The sequence below is a fragment of the Tasmannia lanceolata genome, unplaced genomic scaffold (assembly GCF_043159265.1).
Source record: "Tasmannia lanceolata isolate RefF3 unplaced genomic scaffold, GAP_Taslan_0.1 ptg000013l, whole genome shotgun sequence".
In the NCBI taxonomy this organism is placed as follows: domain Eukaryota; kingdom Viridiplantae; phylum Streptophyta; class Magnoliopsida; order Canellales; family Winteraceae; genus Tasmannia; species Tasmannia lanceolata.
The window spans coordinates 11553710-11571209 of record NW_027518690.1 but is presented as its reverse complement, the minus strand read 5'-3'; the positions used below and the strand labels follow the sequence as shown (position 1 = coordinate 11571209).

The following is a 17500-nucleotide window of genomic DNA, read 5'->3' as shown; positions in this document are numbered from 1 at the left end:
GTCAAAACCTTCTTCATCGAGAATCAAATTCGTTAGGTTGATCATATGTCTTATTAAGTGTAGCCTAATAGCCTTGTTCTTAATGGAAGATGAGAAATGATTATATCATATGTCTACAGATAAACAGGTGTCATGGAACATTGTCCGTTTATCAGAGTAATATTTCAAAGCACAAAATCGACCTTAAACAGGCACAGTATAATGATATTGACAAGCGGTACTTTAATCAGCTGATCCAGCTCAAGGTTTATTCATTTCTAGTTCTCAAATTCTTTCTACTTTTTTCCATTTATCAATATTTGTTATTAACTTAATACTTTGTACAGACAACAGAAATGGCAAACAAGGACCTGGACAGATATTACAATGCACTTGATAAGTGAGTATTTTTGATAGAGTTGCTATGCCTTGTTCTTTTTTCTTTTCTTTTCCTTTTTTTTTTGCGCTCAGGATAATCCCCATAATGTAGGTTCAATGGTAGCAGTTGTTTGACTTGCTAGATTATATTCATTTAGCGATTTGGTGGATTTATTTTGATCCATGGTTGGCAAGCTTCAAATCGATTCTGCAATATATGCCGCTTATTGCCATCTTTAGTAATCTTCCCATGTTATCCTCCTACCCATTTTGTTTAGTAGTTGAATCGTTTTGTGCTGTTAGCCTATGTTATTGGACACATTTATCGCAATTGTGCCTCTACTGTCTTTGGTCTGTAGAGCCCTCATGCGTTTTCATACGATGAAAATGGAGGAAATAAATAAGATTATAAGGGAACTATGGCAGCAAACATACAGGGGGCAGGATATTGATTATATAAGTATTCACTCTGATGCTGAAGGTGCTGGAACTAGATCCTATAGCTACCGGGTATGTGAGAAAAATCCTTCCTTTGTAGGAATGATTTTGGCACATATTGACAATACTTACTCATTCTGCATTTTTACAGGTTATCATGCAGGCAGGTGATGCCGAGCTAGAAATGCGAGGAAGATGTAGTGCTGGCCAAAAGGTTAGCACATATCAGACTCGTTACTTTTAACTGCTTTTTTTTTAATGGCACGGATTTCATTAAAAAGACCTAGATGGTCAATTACAGAAGCAGAGAAGGAAAAAAATAACAACAGAGAAAAACAATAAAAAGAAATCGGGGAGGAAGTCAAACTGCTCAATATCCTCCAAATGCACCCCCTCCCTCGCAAGCGTCCTCGCTTCCCCATTGGCCGATCTCCTAATATGATGGAGTGAAATGGAAAATGAGCCCAAAATGTCCTTTATTTCATCAAAATACTCAGCAAATCTCCAAGGGAAGATATAAGATCCACTCAACCACCGTATAACATTTTGAGAATCACCTTCAACCATGACTCTATCCAAATCTTCACCCCCCAAAAACTTAATTCCTTGATGTACAACACGTACCCTGCCTCATTTGAGTCTGCCACACCGATTGGTCCTGCAAAAGCCCACTTCACTGTGCGATTCTCATCTCTAAGAAAACCCCCTATGCCGGCCAGTCCCAAGTTACCGATACTAGAGCCGTAAGCGGCTAGGGGGGAGGGCCTGAAATAGGATGTTCTCATATATTTTCTTTCTCTGAACCCCCCCACCCGGAAAAAAAAAGAAAGAAATCGAGAAAAAGAAAAGAAAAGAAAAAGCATATTTGTAGGGAAACATGTTCCAAAGTGGGAGTGATTTTCTTGGGAAACAACCAATGTGATGTAATATAGGATCTTGTACAGGATTTAGAAGATGCGTATCACCAAAAGTTACCACAACGGCAAGTGTGGAAGACACTGCGTTTCCGTGAATAAACATGCAATGTGGCGAGTTTCGCATCCTCAAAATATCCGTTTAATCTTTAGACAAGTTCTTTGGAAACAGTAGCTTTAAATGCTATTCTTCATTGTGCACGTGAGGGATATGCCTTTATTATACCTTAATGTTGTTGTTAACGGTAAGGGTGATATGGCAACTATAGGAAGCAATGAATTTGGGTTTTAAGTTTTATAGGATAGTTTCGATATTAGCTGTCCTCTCTTAATGCGAGAGATTCTTTCTTATTTGTATGATGGGTTATCTCATAGCTATTTTTGTTTGCTGTTGGTTATCTTTAGCAAGCGTAATAAGGGATTTGGAAAGACTCTTTAGTGAATGATTGAATAAAAGTTAGACTCATGGTTTGGAGGTGGAGATACGTGAGACTTTTTGTGATATACAATTCTTGTCTTTTGTGTTCTTGTTCTTGATTTGCTGCTGTTGATTCTTGGGCTGCACCAGATTGGTATCAGAGCTACCTCATTCCTACGGTTGACGGCGGATTGATCATGCCACCGAAAAGAAGAGGCGCTCACACCGTTCCGATGGCGGAGATTGAGACACGAGACGAACTAGACACGCTTCGAAGACAAGTTGAGGACTTGACAACCCGGATTCTTCACTTGGAAACATCTGGCCAAGAAGAAGAAACCGAAGAGGAAGTTGAAACCCGCATGAACCCTTTCCATGACAGGGTGCGAATGGAGGCTCCAGTGAACTCGTGTGAAAGAGACAACCGCAGTTGGGAATCCAGATTGAAAATAGAGATGCCCGAGTTCCATGGTGGATTGTCCGCGAAAGAGTTTTTGGATTGGTTATGCACGGTAGAAAGAATATTCGAGTTTAAAGGGGTTCCAAACCACAAGCAAGCCCAACTTGTGGCTTTGAAGCTGAGGAGACGAGCCTCGGCATGGTGGAGACAACTGGAACTGACACGATCCCATCGTGGACAGTCCAAAATTAATACTTGGGAGAAAATGAAGAAGAAAATGCAAGAAGCTTTCCTTCCTTTTAACTTACCTCTAAGATTTTTACCAACGGCTACAAGAGCTGAGGCAAGGCAACAGATCAGTGGATGAATACACCAATGAATTCTACGAGCTCGTCTGCAGTAACAAATGGGCAGAAAGCAAAGAACAAATGGTGGCGAATATACCAGCAGCTTGAAACCCCCAAATGCGAGATGTTCTGAATCTATATAAAACTTTTGGTCGGTATCTGAAGTACACCATAAGGCATTGGTTCTTGAAAGGCAGCAAGGGCGAAACACTGTGAGGAGTACTCCCAATCCACACCCTAATCCCATTGCACCAGTGCCTATGGAACGAACCCAATCGGGGTGGAAGGCACGCCAAGTTAACCCCTAACCTAAATTGGGTAATCCCAGCCTTAAACAAATTAAGCCATGTACAAGTAGCTAGCTTTATGGTAAATACTTGCAAATGACATACAAGAGTAAGGCTCGATTGCTAATGCCAAGGTATGGTTGCATTTAACCTTCCTCTTGAAGGTCACAAAGAAGAATAGTGTTCTTTACACCCTTTGATGATAGAGCTAAGAGCTAATAACAGCAGTGGAGATTAGAGTATGAACAACTATCATCTTTGCAAGAGCCCAATAGGAGAGACCGACTCCAATGAGGTGGAGATTCACGTGGCTTACCAGGGAATCAAGTTGTTAGATGTGGAGGATTTGGACAGTGGTGGTTGAAGGAGATTCTCTTAATGTTGTCCGGTGGCTTAGCGGTTCTTATGTATTCCCTTGGAGATTCGCCGAGCTTTTTGAGGAGATTAATGATATTACAAGGTCCTTAAATATCTCCTTTCTCCATATAAGGAGATCAGCTAATGGGGAGGTGGATAAGTTAGCCAAGGAAGGGGTGTTTTTGTCGTCCTTTGAACAATTTGACTTCTTACCGCCGTGATTTTTTCTCCTCGTTGTCCTTTATTTTCTATTTTTTGTTCGTTCTTGTATTTTGACCATCTCAGTCTTTTTTCTTAATGATTCTCTTGACCATTCAAAAAAATGTCATCTTTGCACCCTGCTGTGGAAATCTCTTATTGATTTATTCCATCTCATTCTGTAGATCAACCATAGCTTCTCTTGCTTTAAAAAAATCCAAAGAGAATCAAACCCCCATAGCGAAAGATTGGCCACCAAGTTCAGATAAGGGAATGCTTCCCCCACTATTAAAGGAAAGGCTTGATGAAGGGAGGGAGATACGGCGGGGATTTAGCAGATTTCTAATAGGAGATGAAAGAAGACCCATTGCTTGATTGAGATCAAGGGCATACAGTTCCTTTTGTATGACAAAAAAGATGCAAGGCTTTATTCTAAAAGATTTAATGGTGGATAGGGAAGGGCTGGTAAGAAAGATTTAATGGTGTCAAGACAATATAATGCAAATGATGTCTACTGAATGTGCTGAAACAACACCTTGTTGTAGAGGTCAGATTCCAAGGCATAGGATAGGCACATGAAGTGGCTTGAAGATGGAGGAGGAATCACATGGGTGTCCTTATCATTTTTTTAGAGATTATACAAACGCATGTCATTATCATGTTAGGGTGCCAGTATCACTTATTGGTCTCATTATCGAGTGAGTGCCATTCTTATTGATAGTCAGGACCCATCAAACAATTATGACATAAGGTGATTTCACTTAAGGGACAATCTATTTAACATAATTAGGTTTTTCTTCTAGTGATAATTAGTTGTCATTAACTTGTTGTATAAGATATTTATTATTAACTTAGTGTTATTCTAGTTATTATAAGCTTGCAACTCAAGCATGTCAACTTTCATTGTCATACATCGGTGGATCAAGTAATGCATCTATCTATGATGTTTTACATATTATTTAAAAATAAAAAAGAGAACATAAATAATGACAAAAAATAATTTGATATTTTTATCAGTTCACTAATCAACATCATAGATATCATATACCCTTATATTCTTTTAAAAAACGAAGGAAATAATGGAAATTCTTCAAAATTGTTTCATTCAATTACGATTAAGAACTTCTGTCTCCAAGAGCAAAGAACTAATAACTTCATGAAGATATGATACGGATCAAACACCCCTGAGTACACCCCAAAGAACACTCAAAGGGCCTACCTTCAATGCCCACAATGAATGGCATGAAGATGGAGGAACTGGAACCACATGCATGTCCTTACCTTATTGTTGATATCATCAAAAGGCATGCCATTATCATGTTAGTGTACCAGTGTCACTTATTGGCCTCATTATTGAGGGAGTGCCATTATCATTAATGGTCAACCCATCAAACGCTTATGAGGTGATATCACTTGAGTGAGAAAGAATGACCTACAAGCAACTTTCCATGTTTTCTTAGGAATCCTAGTTGAGTTAGGAGTAGTAGTTTCGTTGTAGCGGGATTGTGAAGAGAGTTTTTGTAATGGTAGGATTAGAAGTTTAAATTTAGAAGGTTGAATAAATCTTTCGACACGTTAGTTTCCTATGGTTAGAAAATGGTCTTAGGTTATTAAGAGTTTTACCAATGAAAGAGGGTTTTTATTATGCAACAAGGATTGGGATTAGTTTAGTTTTTAGATTTGATCATTCCCCATCTCAAATTTTTGTGGGATTGGAAGTACAAGCCTATATATGTATGGCGTTTGGCCTTTTTTGCAACGGAGATGAATGAGATTGAAACCCTTGCTTGAGCTGGTGTGATGCTAGATTAGTCCTCATTTCTTGCCTTTAAACCTGCAACTTGCACCCATTGACCTCCATTACCAATCCTTTCCGCCATCTTTTAATCACCTGTACAGTCACCTTCCTTTCAAGTCTTAAACCTTCGTTTCCCCTTCACCCACGACCTGTCCTCACCCATACCAATTACCAAACATCTTTCCTATCTGCAGCTAGCCCTGTGTCAACCTAATCCCCACCATAATCCTATCAACATATTTAAAACCCAGGTCTGCCTCACAATCTTACCAGATCAAAGAATAGACCTCTGAAGGCCCATTTTCTTGAATAATCTAGCTGGGACTATTGACTTTCAACCCTTCCATTAACCCACATCCCTTTTCCTATCCAGACCATAAATTTACAGTCCTGTTGCTAAACTGTATGCTAACTGTCCACTTTGTTGCACTCTTCGACCTTTTAAGCATTGCGACCAGCCCTCTACTTCACCCTTATACCCATCAGCTGCCTTATCCCTGTCCTGAAACCTCTGTCAACCCAATTCCTGTTTCTTGAAATCAAACGTATCACCTCCCCTACCATAACAGTCCGCAACTGTGAACTTTTTATTATCTGAACCCTCACCACCATTCCTTTCTACTCCCATAACCTATTACCTTTTTACCTCACTCGTTTCAGACCGATTACATGCAAGACAGACTGCTACGTTTGTATTTGTAATAGTCTCGCCTTTATCAAATTTCAGTTTATTTCAACATTCCTTTACTTCAAACTGTTCTAATTTATTGGAGATATTCTTATTATACTGTTGGTGGTCTGCATCAATTGATATCAAAGACTGGGTTTCACCACGGCTACTCGTAGCGGCAAGGCATACTAACATCGAGAGGTCTCCAATAAGGAGTTGTATGATATACTAGTCAGTTTAGTTTGCCTAATTTATAGCATCAAGACACACTTGGGAAGAACCAGAAATTCTTCCATGCCACTACGAGGCCCCGAGACTGACCTTGACAGGTCAACCATCAAAGTAGAAGTATTTTTTTGAGGGTGACTCCTTGGGTGACCCGAGCCCCGAGTCCCACACTTGCTACCACCTTAGGAGATGAGGTGTGTGGATTGTTTGAGCAGGATAGACACTTCTCTACAGATTTCATTGGTGACATGACTAGACGAATCTCCATCGACGCACCTGAGTTTGACATTGATCTAAGTCCTCAAGCCTTCGCCGATTGGCTTGCTGCCATGGAGGAGTAACTTGATTGGTGCAAGATAATAAAGGACCAGAAAGTAAAGTTTGTCAGAATGAAGTTAGTTGTTCATGCTAGAATATGGCGGAGAAAAATAGAGAACAAGTTGAGTGTCATGGATCATCACCCACCCATTGTTCAATGAAGGCAAAAGGATGTGATGAACTACAACTAGATAAGGAGAATGAGGAGCTTGCATAAAATGGCTAACCATACTAAAAAACAGAGGTAATATTCAGCTGGGTAATTGTGGGTAGATCAAACGCCTAACCAGACGTTGGTTCTCTAGGATCTAAAAGAAGATCACCCTCACTAGCATGGAGAATGAGAGGGTTTGAACCACAACATTTTACTGTCATTTAGGAGCTCAAGTGCATACTTTCTATGAGAAAGATCCCTTTTCTAGATTGGGGACAGGGCCCGGTGCGGCAGTGCCCACAAATAACTAAAATAACTGTTATATTATGCCAAGCTGTGTACAGAGCTTCCCCACACATCATTTCTCTTCATAATTTAATAGGGCTTCAGACTTGATTTATTCCTAGTAGAATCATGTGTTTTTGAACCGGAGGTGACCTTCTCACTCTTTTTTCAACCTTGTGGTTATTCTTTTCATTATTTTTGAAAGCAAAAAGATACATCTTGCTCTTACTATCTACATTTATTCGTTGAAACAACAAACAAACAAACTCGTTGACATCGTATTCTGTCGAGTTGTAGGCTTATAATGTGGTCAAACTAAAGTAATGATTCTTGCTGTCTTGTGATTATTTCCAGGTCCTTGCTTCGCTTATAATACGGTTGGCATTAGCAGAAACATTTTGCCTCAATTGTGGAATACTGGCACTGGATGAGCCAACCACTAACTTAGATGGTCCAAATTCTGAAAGCCTTGCCTCAGCCCTCCTAAGGTACACTTGGATTAGTGGTTTTCAAAGAAGAGTTTCATGGTGCTCATAAGCTTTTGTCTTACATTTATCCCTCCTGATTTCTTCCTCTCTGGCAGAATTATGGAAGATAGAAAAGGTCAGGAGAATTTTCAACTGATCGTAATTACTCATGATGAGCGATTTGCTCAGCTAATCGGTCAACGTCAGCATGCTGAGAAATATTATCGTGTTGCCAAGGATGAACAGTAAGCCTAGTCAACGTGCTATTCTTTTTTGGGATTTGCTAGCAACCATCGCAGAAGGCATTTCGCGGACCACCTGTTGCATGAGAGAGCAGCCACCTCATGAATGAGACAAAAGCACAGTTGTCTTATTCATGAGGTGGCTGCTTTCTCATGCAACAGGTGGTCCGCGAAATGCCTTATGCGATGGTCCCTAGCAATTCCCTTCTTTTGTTCATGTTTTCTGCAACTCTGCCCTGCACCTCTCATGTGTCTGCTTTCTTACTTGTATAATCTTGTCACAAAATGTCTTGACTTTACCCTCTTCTTACAGTCAACATAGCATCATTGAAGCTCAAGAAATATTCGATTAACCCTTTTCCGCGACAATGAAGGCTGTGGTTATAGGATAAGATTCCACAGGGAAGGAGACATCAAGCTTTTCCTGTAGTTTTTACATGCTGATTATTCGTTCAAGTTGCGGCTGGGGATTGGGTTCCAGTGAAAACTTATGTATGGGATCTCTTACCATCCGCTCGAGGAATAGGACTCATGCCTCCTTGTTTCACTTACACTTTAGCGCTAAATTCATAGCCTGAGGATATTGCTTGTATGCATAACTATAGCGCTAAATTCATAGCTTGAGGATATTGCTTGTATGCATAAGAACACTGTTTTTATCGCTGGAGTGACTTTTGTTGGATATCTGATGCTTGGGCACTCCTTAGTTAGCATTTTTATTGCACTAAGGCAGGAAATGTACAGTATCATATGGCTTTACCACTTGAGAAGCAAGACACCGGAATCGTAGTTAGCAAAACTCTGTTTTAAACAACGTTTTTTTGAAGAAAAAACAAAGCGTGTTTTATTGGTGTGCCGTTTAATACACCGTTTAAAACTTTTACAATGAAAAAGCTCTGTTTTTAGAGGCAATCGTTGTAAGCATGTTTAAAAAACACGTTTTTTTGGCCTACTTTCCAATTTTACACACCATATTTTGTAAATGACAAAATTTTAGACTCATTTTCTTGTGTTTCTGTGTTTTTACCACATTATTTTTGAATCATTACTATATTATACTCGAATTTTTGCGATCCCAATTTTTTTGCCGAATTATGCTAACTATGATCGGAATTAGAACTGAACTACTTTGGTGAGCATGGCAGATAAGCTTATTTTACAGGAACTGAACTACTTTGGTGAGCATTGCAGATAAGCTTATTTTACAGGTTTGAATTTTGAAGTACAGCCCAGGGAGCTGCTCTGTGATGGTGACCAGGGCTAGGGCATAGGAACCATTTTTGTTGTGTTTTATGAAGACGTAATCTCTTAACCCGAGGGTTGTAAGGCCCTGTTTATTTTATATTTTGAGAACCGATTGTGAGTCCAATTACTTATTGGACTCAAATTTACATTTTATTTTGAGTCCAATAATCAGTTTTGGACTCACAAACGGTTTTCAAACTCCAAGGGCCTAAGCAAACTTGAAAGCCTTCATTCGCACGCACTGAGTCACTGACTACAAAGTACTGCCTCACGCCTAAATCCTGACTAAAGTACAGCTATCTCATTAAAATGACAAAAATAACATATCTCATGTAAGATGAGCAACCTATACATTTAATGAAAAATGACCAAAGTACTCCTATCACATACAACTCAACTCAACTATGCCTGTGTCCCAACCTAGTTGGGGTCGGCTAATGAATCCTTCAAAAAATTTTCATAAATAAGGTGAAAGGATATACCCGGCTCAAATAGACAAAATCTAATCTTGACACTAGTTGGGTTCATCTACATGGATTATTTTCTTTCATTCTCTCGTATCCAAGGTCATGTTCTTGGTTATTTCTTCTTTTTCCTTCCTTTCTTTCTTCTTCAATATATATATATATATATATATTAGAAGGGGGAGCATTAGGTGGGTGTGTTTGGGAGGGGGGGAATATATATAATGTGATTTGTTGTCAAAAGGAGGCGTTAAAGTCTGCTCACAAATCACGTTAAAAGTGGGGTGCATGATCGTGGGGTGCATTATCGTACATGGGGGCAAAAAAATCATCTCATACCAAAGTGCATTTAAAGACTTTTGATCCCATTTAATGCACTCAGGTGATTTACGCCAAAGTCCAAAGGGGGTGCACTTTTATAGTTTTATCCCTTTTATGCAAGGTCACGGGCACCCCGCACCCTATGTTGAGTATTCTCCTCTTGAGACGAGTTGCCTCTTTTTTGTAATAAAAGAAAGAGGTAGCCCAAGAGTTAATAGGGAGGAAGTGAATGTTGGAAACTCCAGAAGTGGAGGGAGGAAGAGTGAGTAATCTTTGGAAAGAGGGCGTTCCTTGGATTGTTAAGGAGAGTAAAAAATAAAGGGTTTTGCTAACGAGTGCCCTTCGGGTGCCTCAAAGTATGTGTAAATTCAGGATCCCAATGGCAATTAAATGCACCTTAACGGTGCTCGTTGGCAAAACCCAAAAAAGAAAAATAGGTAGGTTGGATTTTCAAGAGATAAGAAAAGACCTTTTGAATTTAATATAAGAGTAGTGTTGGGCAAAGAAGCAAGTTGGTGTATCTACAAAAGGTGAAATATTTTGTAAAAATAGGGGATACATGCAACATCTTAATCCCCTGTTTAGATGTAGGGAATTTTTTTTCAAAATTTTTCAATGAAAATCAGCTCTAATTGACCAAAAGCATGTCAAAAGTGAGTAAAATCAGCTCAAAATGACCAAAAGTATCTCAAAAGTTCAGAAATGGGAGAAACAGGTAAAATGGGTCCGAATTGTGTGACATCTACTAGTGCCTAATTTTCATTAATCAAAGAAACTTTTCTCCACACTCTAGCCATTGGACCTCTGTTTTTTAGAAGAAATAATAATAAAGTCATGGATCCATAAATAGAACTGTTCCTCTCATCTGCTCCAATCTCTCCATAAAAGCTCTCCATTTAAATACACACAGTTCTTCTATACATGGAAAAGATCTACAGGGAACAGCCTATTAATGTTGTGGCCCAACAAATGAAGGGTTTGGATCAACCTATGAAGTGGGCCCCACTGTACATTTTCAAACCTACTGGATTTCAGTCCCACACAGCATATAATTTCTCTATTTAAATGTTCCACCCAAAAATTTCCAGTTAGCATTGATCTAGTGTGAGATCCCCTACTGCTACTTTTCATTTCAAAGAAGCCATACTCCAAGCTCCAACTACTTATTCCTTGTTTGTTTGAGATTGTGGCAACCGATTGTGGGCCCAATCCAATTATTTTGAGACCTAAATTGGTCTGTGCCCACAATCGGTTGTCACAATCTAAAACGAACAGGGCCTTACTAGTGTGCCTCTTTTTTAAGAAAAAAATAGGGATTTGCTAGGAATTTTTGTGCAGTCATTTAACGACTTGCTTTTGCAGGGGAGAACAACAAATATAAATGAATAAGACAATATCTTCTACAAGGTGGCTGTTCTCTAGAATAAAAGTAAGCTGCAAAATGGCTTTCGGCGAAATTGGCTAGCAAAATAATAATAAATTCAAGGATTCATAATAGAAGAGTTTTCTATCATGTGCTCCGATCTCCAATCTCTTTCCATTACCACTACAAAGTCCAAACTACTGTTGGAAATAATTTTGGGTCAAGTAGATTAGTTAAACAAAACTAGTGATATATTTAATTGAAATGAAATAAAGAAAGGATTAGTAAATCCGTAAGCAAGGATCAAAGGAAATATGTAAGAGAATAAAAAAAGTTTAGTGGTAGAGGCACGTTACAGAGTAACGCTACCCTTAAGATAGATTATCACCCCCACCATGAACGGTATGCAATTGGGTTCTCTTGCCACTTATCTCCAGGATACAACACCACTATCTTTGTCGTTGACGGTGTGCACGCACCGGCTCGGACCTTGCGAACAGTGATTGATGCCGAACAAATTTGCCCAAATGAAATACAAGTTACGAAGTTTTCCAAAGCATGAAACTTGTAAACATAATCCAAAAACCACCCTGTAGAAGAAATGAGACAGTCGTTTTTCATGTATTTAGAGAAGTGTCTCCACACTTTCTTTATACACTTGCTCATTTGTGCCGTTATACAACGGTCACAAAGGTATTGCAAACGACACATCCTATAAGAGAAAGGAACTGTAAACCATTAAAATAATGAAATGAGAAAACGTATAATAATCAAAACGGAATAAAATATTAAAAGGTATTCAAAGCATCATTGAGAAGGTTTGAATTTTTATTCACAAAAGACAAAATAGCATTTAATATATTAAATGCTTAAAATTTCATTAAAAATTCCAACAATCCCCCACATGAATTAAAATTCAAATCAAATATATTAAATCAAATATGGGCAACTTGAAATATCATGCAATGGGTGAAGGTGTCTTGTGGACTTGAACCTCCACTTAGTGTTTATATATTCGAGTCTATTAAAGTTCTAAGTGAACTACGTCTTGAACTAAGAACCTTGAGTAATAGACCTTCATATATTACACACACGATATCGGCAATATAACCGTGTTCTATTGGGGTAGCACATTTCGGCCATGCGCTGATCCTGTTTCATGAGCGCTCTAGAGAACAAGTCTTAATTCTCATAGGAAGCGGCCCCACTTCCACACTCATATAGGTGAGTCCATCAAGGGTACCTGCAACTACGCACCCCGCTTATAAACAGCTATAGACCCATTCAGAGGAAAGCTCTTCCTCCATATCATTACAGTTAGCATTATTTACATCTTAGGGATAGGCCAAGAGAAGTCTTTCATTCTCTTGAAAATTTAAGTACAGTGCTTTCACCGATCACTCGAATAACTTATTTTTTCCATTGAACCTAGCTCTTGGGATCACCAGTCATATAGGTTAGGTTGCCGTTATTGGTGATTCTATTTGATAGGCTTTAGCCCCATCCCTCTTGATGTTTCAACCACTAGCCTTTTAGTTAGTCATTTGGTCAATGGATCTGCCAAGTTTCTCTCTGACTTTACAAAGTCAATTGCAATTACCCCATCTGAAAGCAATTGCCTCACATTATTATGCCTCAGATGTATGTGTCTGGATTTACCATTATATGTTCTGCTCTTAGCCCTTGCTATTATAGCTTGGCTATCACAATGAATAGAAATAGCTGGAATTGGCTTGCACCACAGAGGAATATCTGCTAACAGATTCCTAAGCCATTCCGCTTCTTCACCTGCTTTATCTAAAGCAATAAATTCAGATTCCATGGTGGAACGTGCTCTACGGGTCTGCTTGGTAGATTTCCAAGTGACAACACCACCACCCAAAGTGAAAACATATCCACTTGTGGATTTAGTTTCTTCTGAATCTGAAATCTAATTTGCATCGCTATATCCTTCTAATACAGCAGGATAACAACCATAGTGGAGTCCAAACTCCATTGTGCCTTTCAAATATCTTAAAATCCTGATAAGTGCATCCCAATGTTCTTGACTAGGGTTACTAGTGTATCTACTTAGCCTACCAACTGCGTAAGCTATATCTGGTCTAGTGCAATTCATTAGATACATTAAACTGCCTATAATTCGGGAGTATTCTAATTGTGATATACTTTTTTCAGTATTTTTCTTAAGTTTTGAACTAGGATCATATGGTACACTCAAGGGAGTATAATCAAATTTGTTAAATTTTCTAAGGATTTTTTCAACATAATGAGATTGTGTTAAGACAATCCCTTCTGAATTTCTAATTATCTTAATTCCTAAGATTACATCTGCCAATCCAAGATCTTTCATGTCAAAGTTCTCTGACAAAAGATTCTTGGTGTCATTTATAACATCTAGACTCGTACCAATGATTAACATATCATCGACATACAAGCAGATCAAAACTCCAGAATTACCTTCAAATCTACTGTATACACATTTATCAGAATCATTTATGGTAAAACCATTTGATAACACTACTTTGTCAAATTTCTCATGCCATTGTTTTGGTGCTTGTTTTAAACCATAAAGAGATTTTATAAGTTTACACACTTTACGTTCTTGACCTAGGACTGCAAATCCCTCAGGTTGTTCCATGTAAATTTCTTCTTCTAATTCTCCATTTAGGAAAGCGGTTTTAACATCCATTTGATGGATTTCTAAGTTATAGATAGCTGCTAAAGCTATCAACATTCTTATTGTTGCAATCCTAGTTAGAGGAGAATAGGTGTCAAAAAAATCTATCCCTTCTTTCTGTTTAAAACTTTTGGCTACTAATCTAGCCTTAAATTTTTCTATAGATCCATCGGTTCTAAGTTTCTTTTTAAAAATCCATTTACAACCTATTGGTTTGCACCCATGAGGTAAATCCGTTAACTCCCATGTGTTATTTGACATAATGGATTCTATTTCACTATTTATAGCTTCTTTCCAGAAGTTTGCATCCAAAGAAGACATAGCTTCCTTAAAAGTAGATGGATCATCCTCCACCAAGAAGGTATAAAAGTCAGAGCCAAAGTTAGTAGCTTTCTTTGCTCTTAGACTTTTTCTAGGTTCTATCTCTAGGTTACCTTCTTCTCTACCTTTTTTTCTTCCTTTAGGTTCTTGGTTTTTTATTGAGGAATACCACGACTACTAGATGCAACTTCTGTTTGAGGTATTAGAGATTGACTCACATTAGTTTGTTTAAGAGGAAACACATCCTCAAAAAATTCTGCATCTCTAGACTCTAATATAGTGTTTACATCTATGAAATTATGTTCAGATTTTACCACCAGAAATCTATAAGCTGCACTATTGTGTGCATACCCTATGAATACACAATCCAATGTTTTAGATCCTAACTTTGTTTTCTTAGGGGGAGGTAAGCTTACTTTAGCTAAACACCCCCACACTTTAAGGTATTAAGACTTTCTACCTTTCCATAACTCGAATGGAGTTCCATTTTCATTTTTATAGGGTATTTTGTTTAGTATATGACAAGCTGATAACAAGGCTTCCCCCCACATGTTGAGTGGTAGCCCTGAACTAGTTAGCATGACATTTACCATGTCAATTAGAGTCCTATTTTTTCTTTCTGCAACTCCATTTTGTTGTGGAGAATAAGGTGCCGTCACCTCATGAATAATTCCATATTTTCTACGATATTCAAAAAATTCATTTGAGGTATATTCACCACCTCGATCTGATCTAAGTATTTTAATTCTTTTTTCTAACTGATTTTCCACTTCATCTTTAGATTTAAGAAGATATACCATTGCAAATTTTGATTTATCATCTATGAAGGTAATAAAATATTTATTTCCTCCTCTAGTAATAGTGTTCTTTAGGTCGCAAACATCACTATGTACTAGTCCTAGAATTTCTGAATTTCTTTCTATTGATTTAAATGGTTTTTTGCTAAATTTTGATTGAACACATATTTGACACTTTGGTTTTTGTTCAATAGAAACATTTGGAATCATACTTAAGTTCACCATTCTTTTTATAGATTGTGAATTTACATGTCCTAATCTACCATGGCACATATCATACGATTCAATAATATAAGCAGAAAAATCAGAAATTTTATTGATTTCATTGATAGATACATTGAGCTTGAATAAACCTCCACAAGCATAACCCTTTCCCACAAACATCCCACCCTTGGTGAGAATAAACTTATCAGATTCGAAGACGAGCTTGTAACCATGCTTGTTCAATAAGTAGCCAGAAATTAAGGTCTTCCTGACTTTTGGAACATAGAGAACTTGGTGCAGTGTGAGAACCTTGCCGAAAGTGAGTTTGAGATCAACCTTCCCTTTCCCCATGACCTTAGCCGTTGGGGAGTTACCCATGAAAACATTTCGCTTTCATCTACTTGATGATAGGTGACGAACGCACTTCTGTCACAACAGACATGTATAGTGGCTCCAGTGTCTACCCACCAATCACTCACATTGAACACCATGTTCACTTCAGAGTCTACGGTTATAAGTTTCTTCACTTTGGTTCCATGAATAACAGTTCCAGATTCTACCATATTGGCTTGAGGAGCGAGTTTTGCCTGAGAGTTTCCGACATTTTGGGAAGTGTCTTTCCCCTTCTATGTCGACATTGTCTAGCATAGTGTCCAAGTTTTCCGCAATTTAAACAACCTTCTTTCTTCTTATTTTTGTCTATCTTTTTGTTACTTTTGAAGTGGTTTCGGTTCTCCATCTTCTTCTTGTTTTGATGAGACTCAAAGTTTTTATTTGTTTTCTTCTCACTAGTCTCAATAAGATTGGCCTTAGAAAGGAGTTCCGATTCTTTATCATTTTGATCACGATTCCTATGTTCTTCTTCTATTCGGAGTGTTACTAGGAGATTTTCTAAAGATAATTCATCTTTTCTATGTTTAAGACTTTTTCCGAATTCCTTCCATGAAGGTGGAAGTTTATCAATAATGGCTGCCGAATGGAAACGGTCATCCATTTTGATTCCTTCCGCTAGGATCTCATTCAATAGGAGTTGGAATTCATGAACTTGTCCTAAGACGGGTTTTCCATCTACCATCTCAAATCTAAGATAGTTTCCAACTACATATTTTTTCACTCCGGCATCTTCGGTCTTATACTTTTTATCTAAAGCTTCCCACATTTCTTTGGCGGTCTTCATTCCACAATACACGTCATGGCACTAAGTATATAACCACGACATAAAAAGTCATCATTTTCCCATTTTTGAGTAACCTCAGATTGAGCGGGCTCATGCTCTTTGGGACTAGGCTTGGGTGTGGTCAAGACATAGGCAATTTTAAGAGTTGAAAGCCAAAAGAATAAGCGTTGCTGCCAACGCTTGAAGTTCAATCCATCAAACTTCTCTGGACGAGTGTAATCTTGACCGGCCATGTTGAACTAATCCAATAATCTATCTTAAGTTTGTTGGAAATAATTCTGTGTCAAGTAAATTAGTTCAACAAAACTGGTGATATATTTAATTGAAATGAAATAAAGAAAGGATTACCTTTGATGATCCTGAATGTAAACCGCAAATCCGTAAGCAAGGATCAAAGGAAATATGTAAGAGAATAAAAAAAGTTTAGTGGTAGAGGCACGTTACAAAGTAACGCTACCCTTAAAATAGATTATCGCCCCCACCATGAATAGTATGCAATCGGGTTCTCTTGCGACCTATCTCCAGGATACAACACCACTATCTTTGTCGTTGACGGTGTGCACGCACCGGCTCGGACCATGCGAACAGTGATTGATGCCGAACAAATTTGCCCAAATAAAATACAAGTTTCAAAGTTTTCCAAAGCATGAAACTTGTAAACATAATCCAAAAATCACCCAGTAGAAGAAATGAGACAGTCGTTTTTCATGTATTTAGAGAAGTGTCTCCACACTTTCTCTATACACTTGCTCATTTGTGCCATTATACAACGGTCACAAAGGTATTGCAAACGACACATCTTATAAGAGAAAGGAACTGTAAACCATTAAAATAATGAAATGAGAAAACGTATAATAATCAAAACGGAATAAAATATTAAAAGGTATCAAAGCATCATTGAAAAAATACCACTTTTTGTATTTTATTCACAAAAGACAAAATAGCATTTGATATATTAAATGCTTAAAATTTCATTAAAAATTCCAACAACTACTTCATTTAAATACACGGCCAGTTTAATTATAAAAAGAGAGAGAGACGGTAAGAGAGAAC

At 38.0% G+C, this 17500-nt stretch overlaps 1 protein-coding gene across 1 annotated transcript in view; it reads left to right on the top strand.

Moving 5' to 3' along the window:
* Positions 1–8640, top strand: part of RAD50 (DNA repair-recombination protein (RAD50)) — an 80409-nt gene extending 71769 nt beyond the window's left edge. The window contains exons 21-27 of the mRNA XM_077394137.1: positions 120–245; positions 327–379; positions 717–867; positions 947–1009; positions 7524–7657; positions 7753–7881; positions 8192–8640. Coding sequence (XP_077250252.1) covers positions 120–245; positions 327–379; positions 717–867; positions 947–1009; positions 7524–7657; positions 7753–7881; positions 8192–8231 — 696 coding nt within the window. The 3' untranslated portion in view covers positions 8232–8640. The remainder of the gene's footprint in view (positions 1–119; positions 246–326; positions 380–716; positions 868–946; positions 1010–7523; positions 7658–7752; positions 7882–8191) is intronic.
* Positions 8641–17500: the final 8860 nt, after the last annotated feature.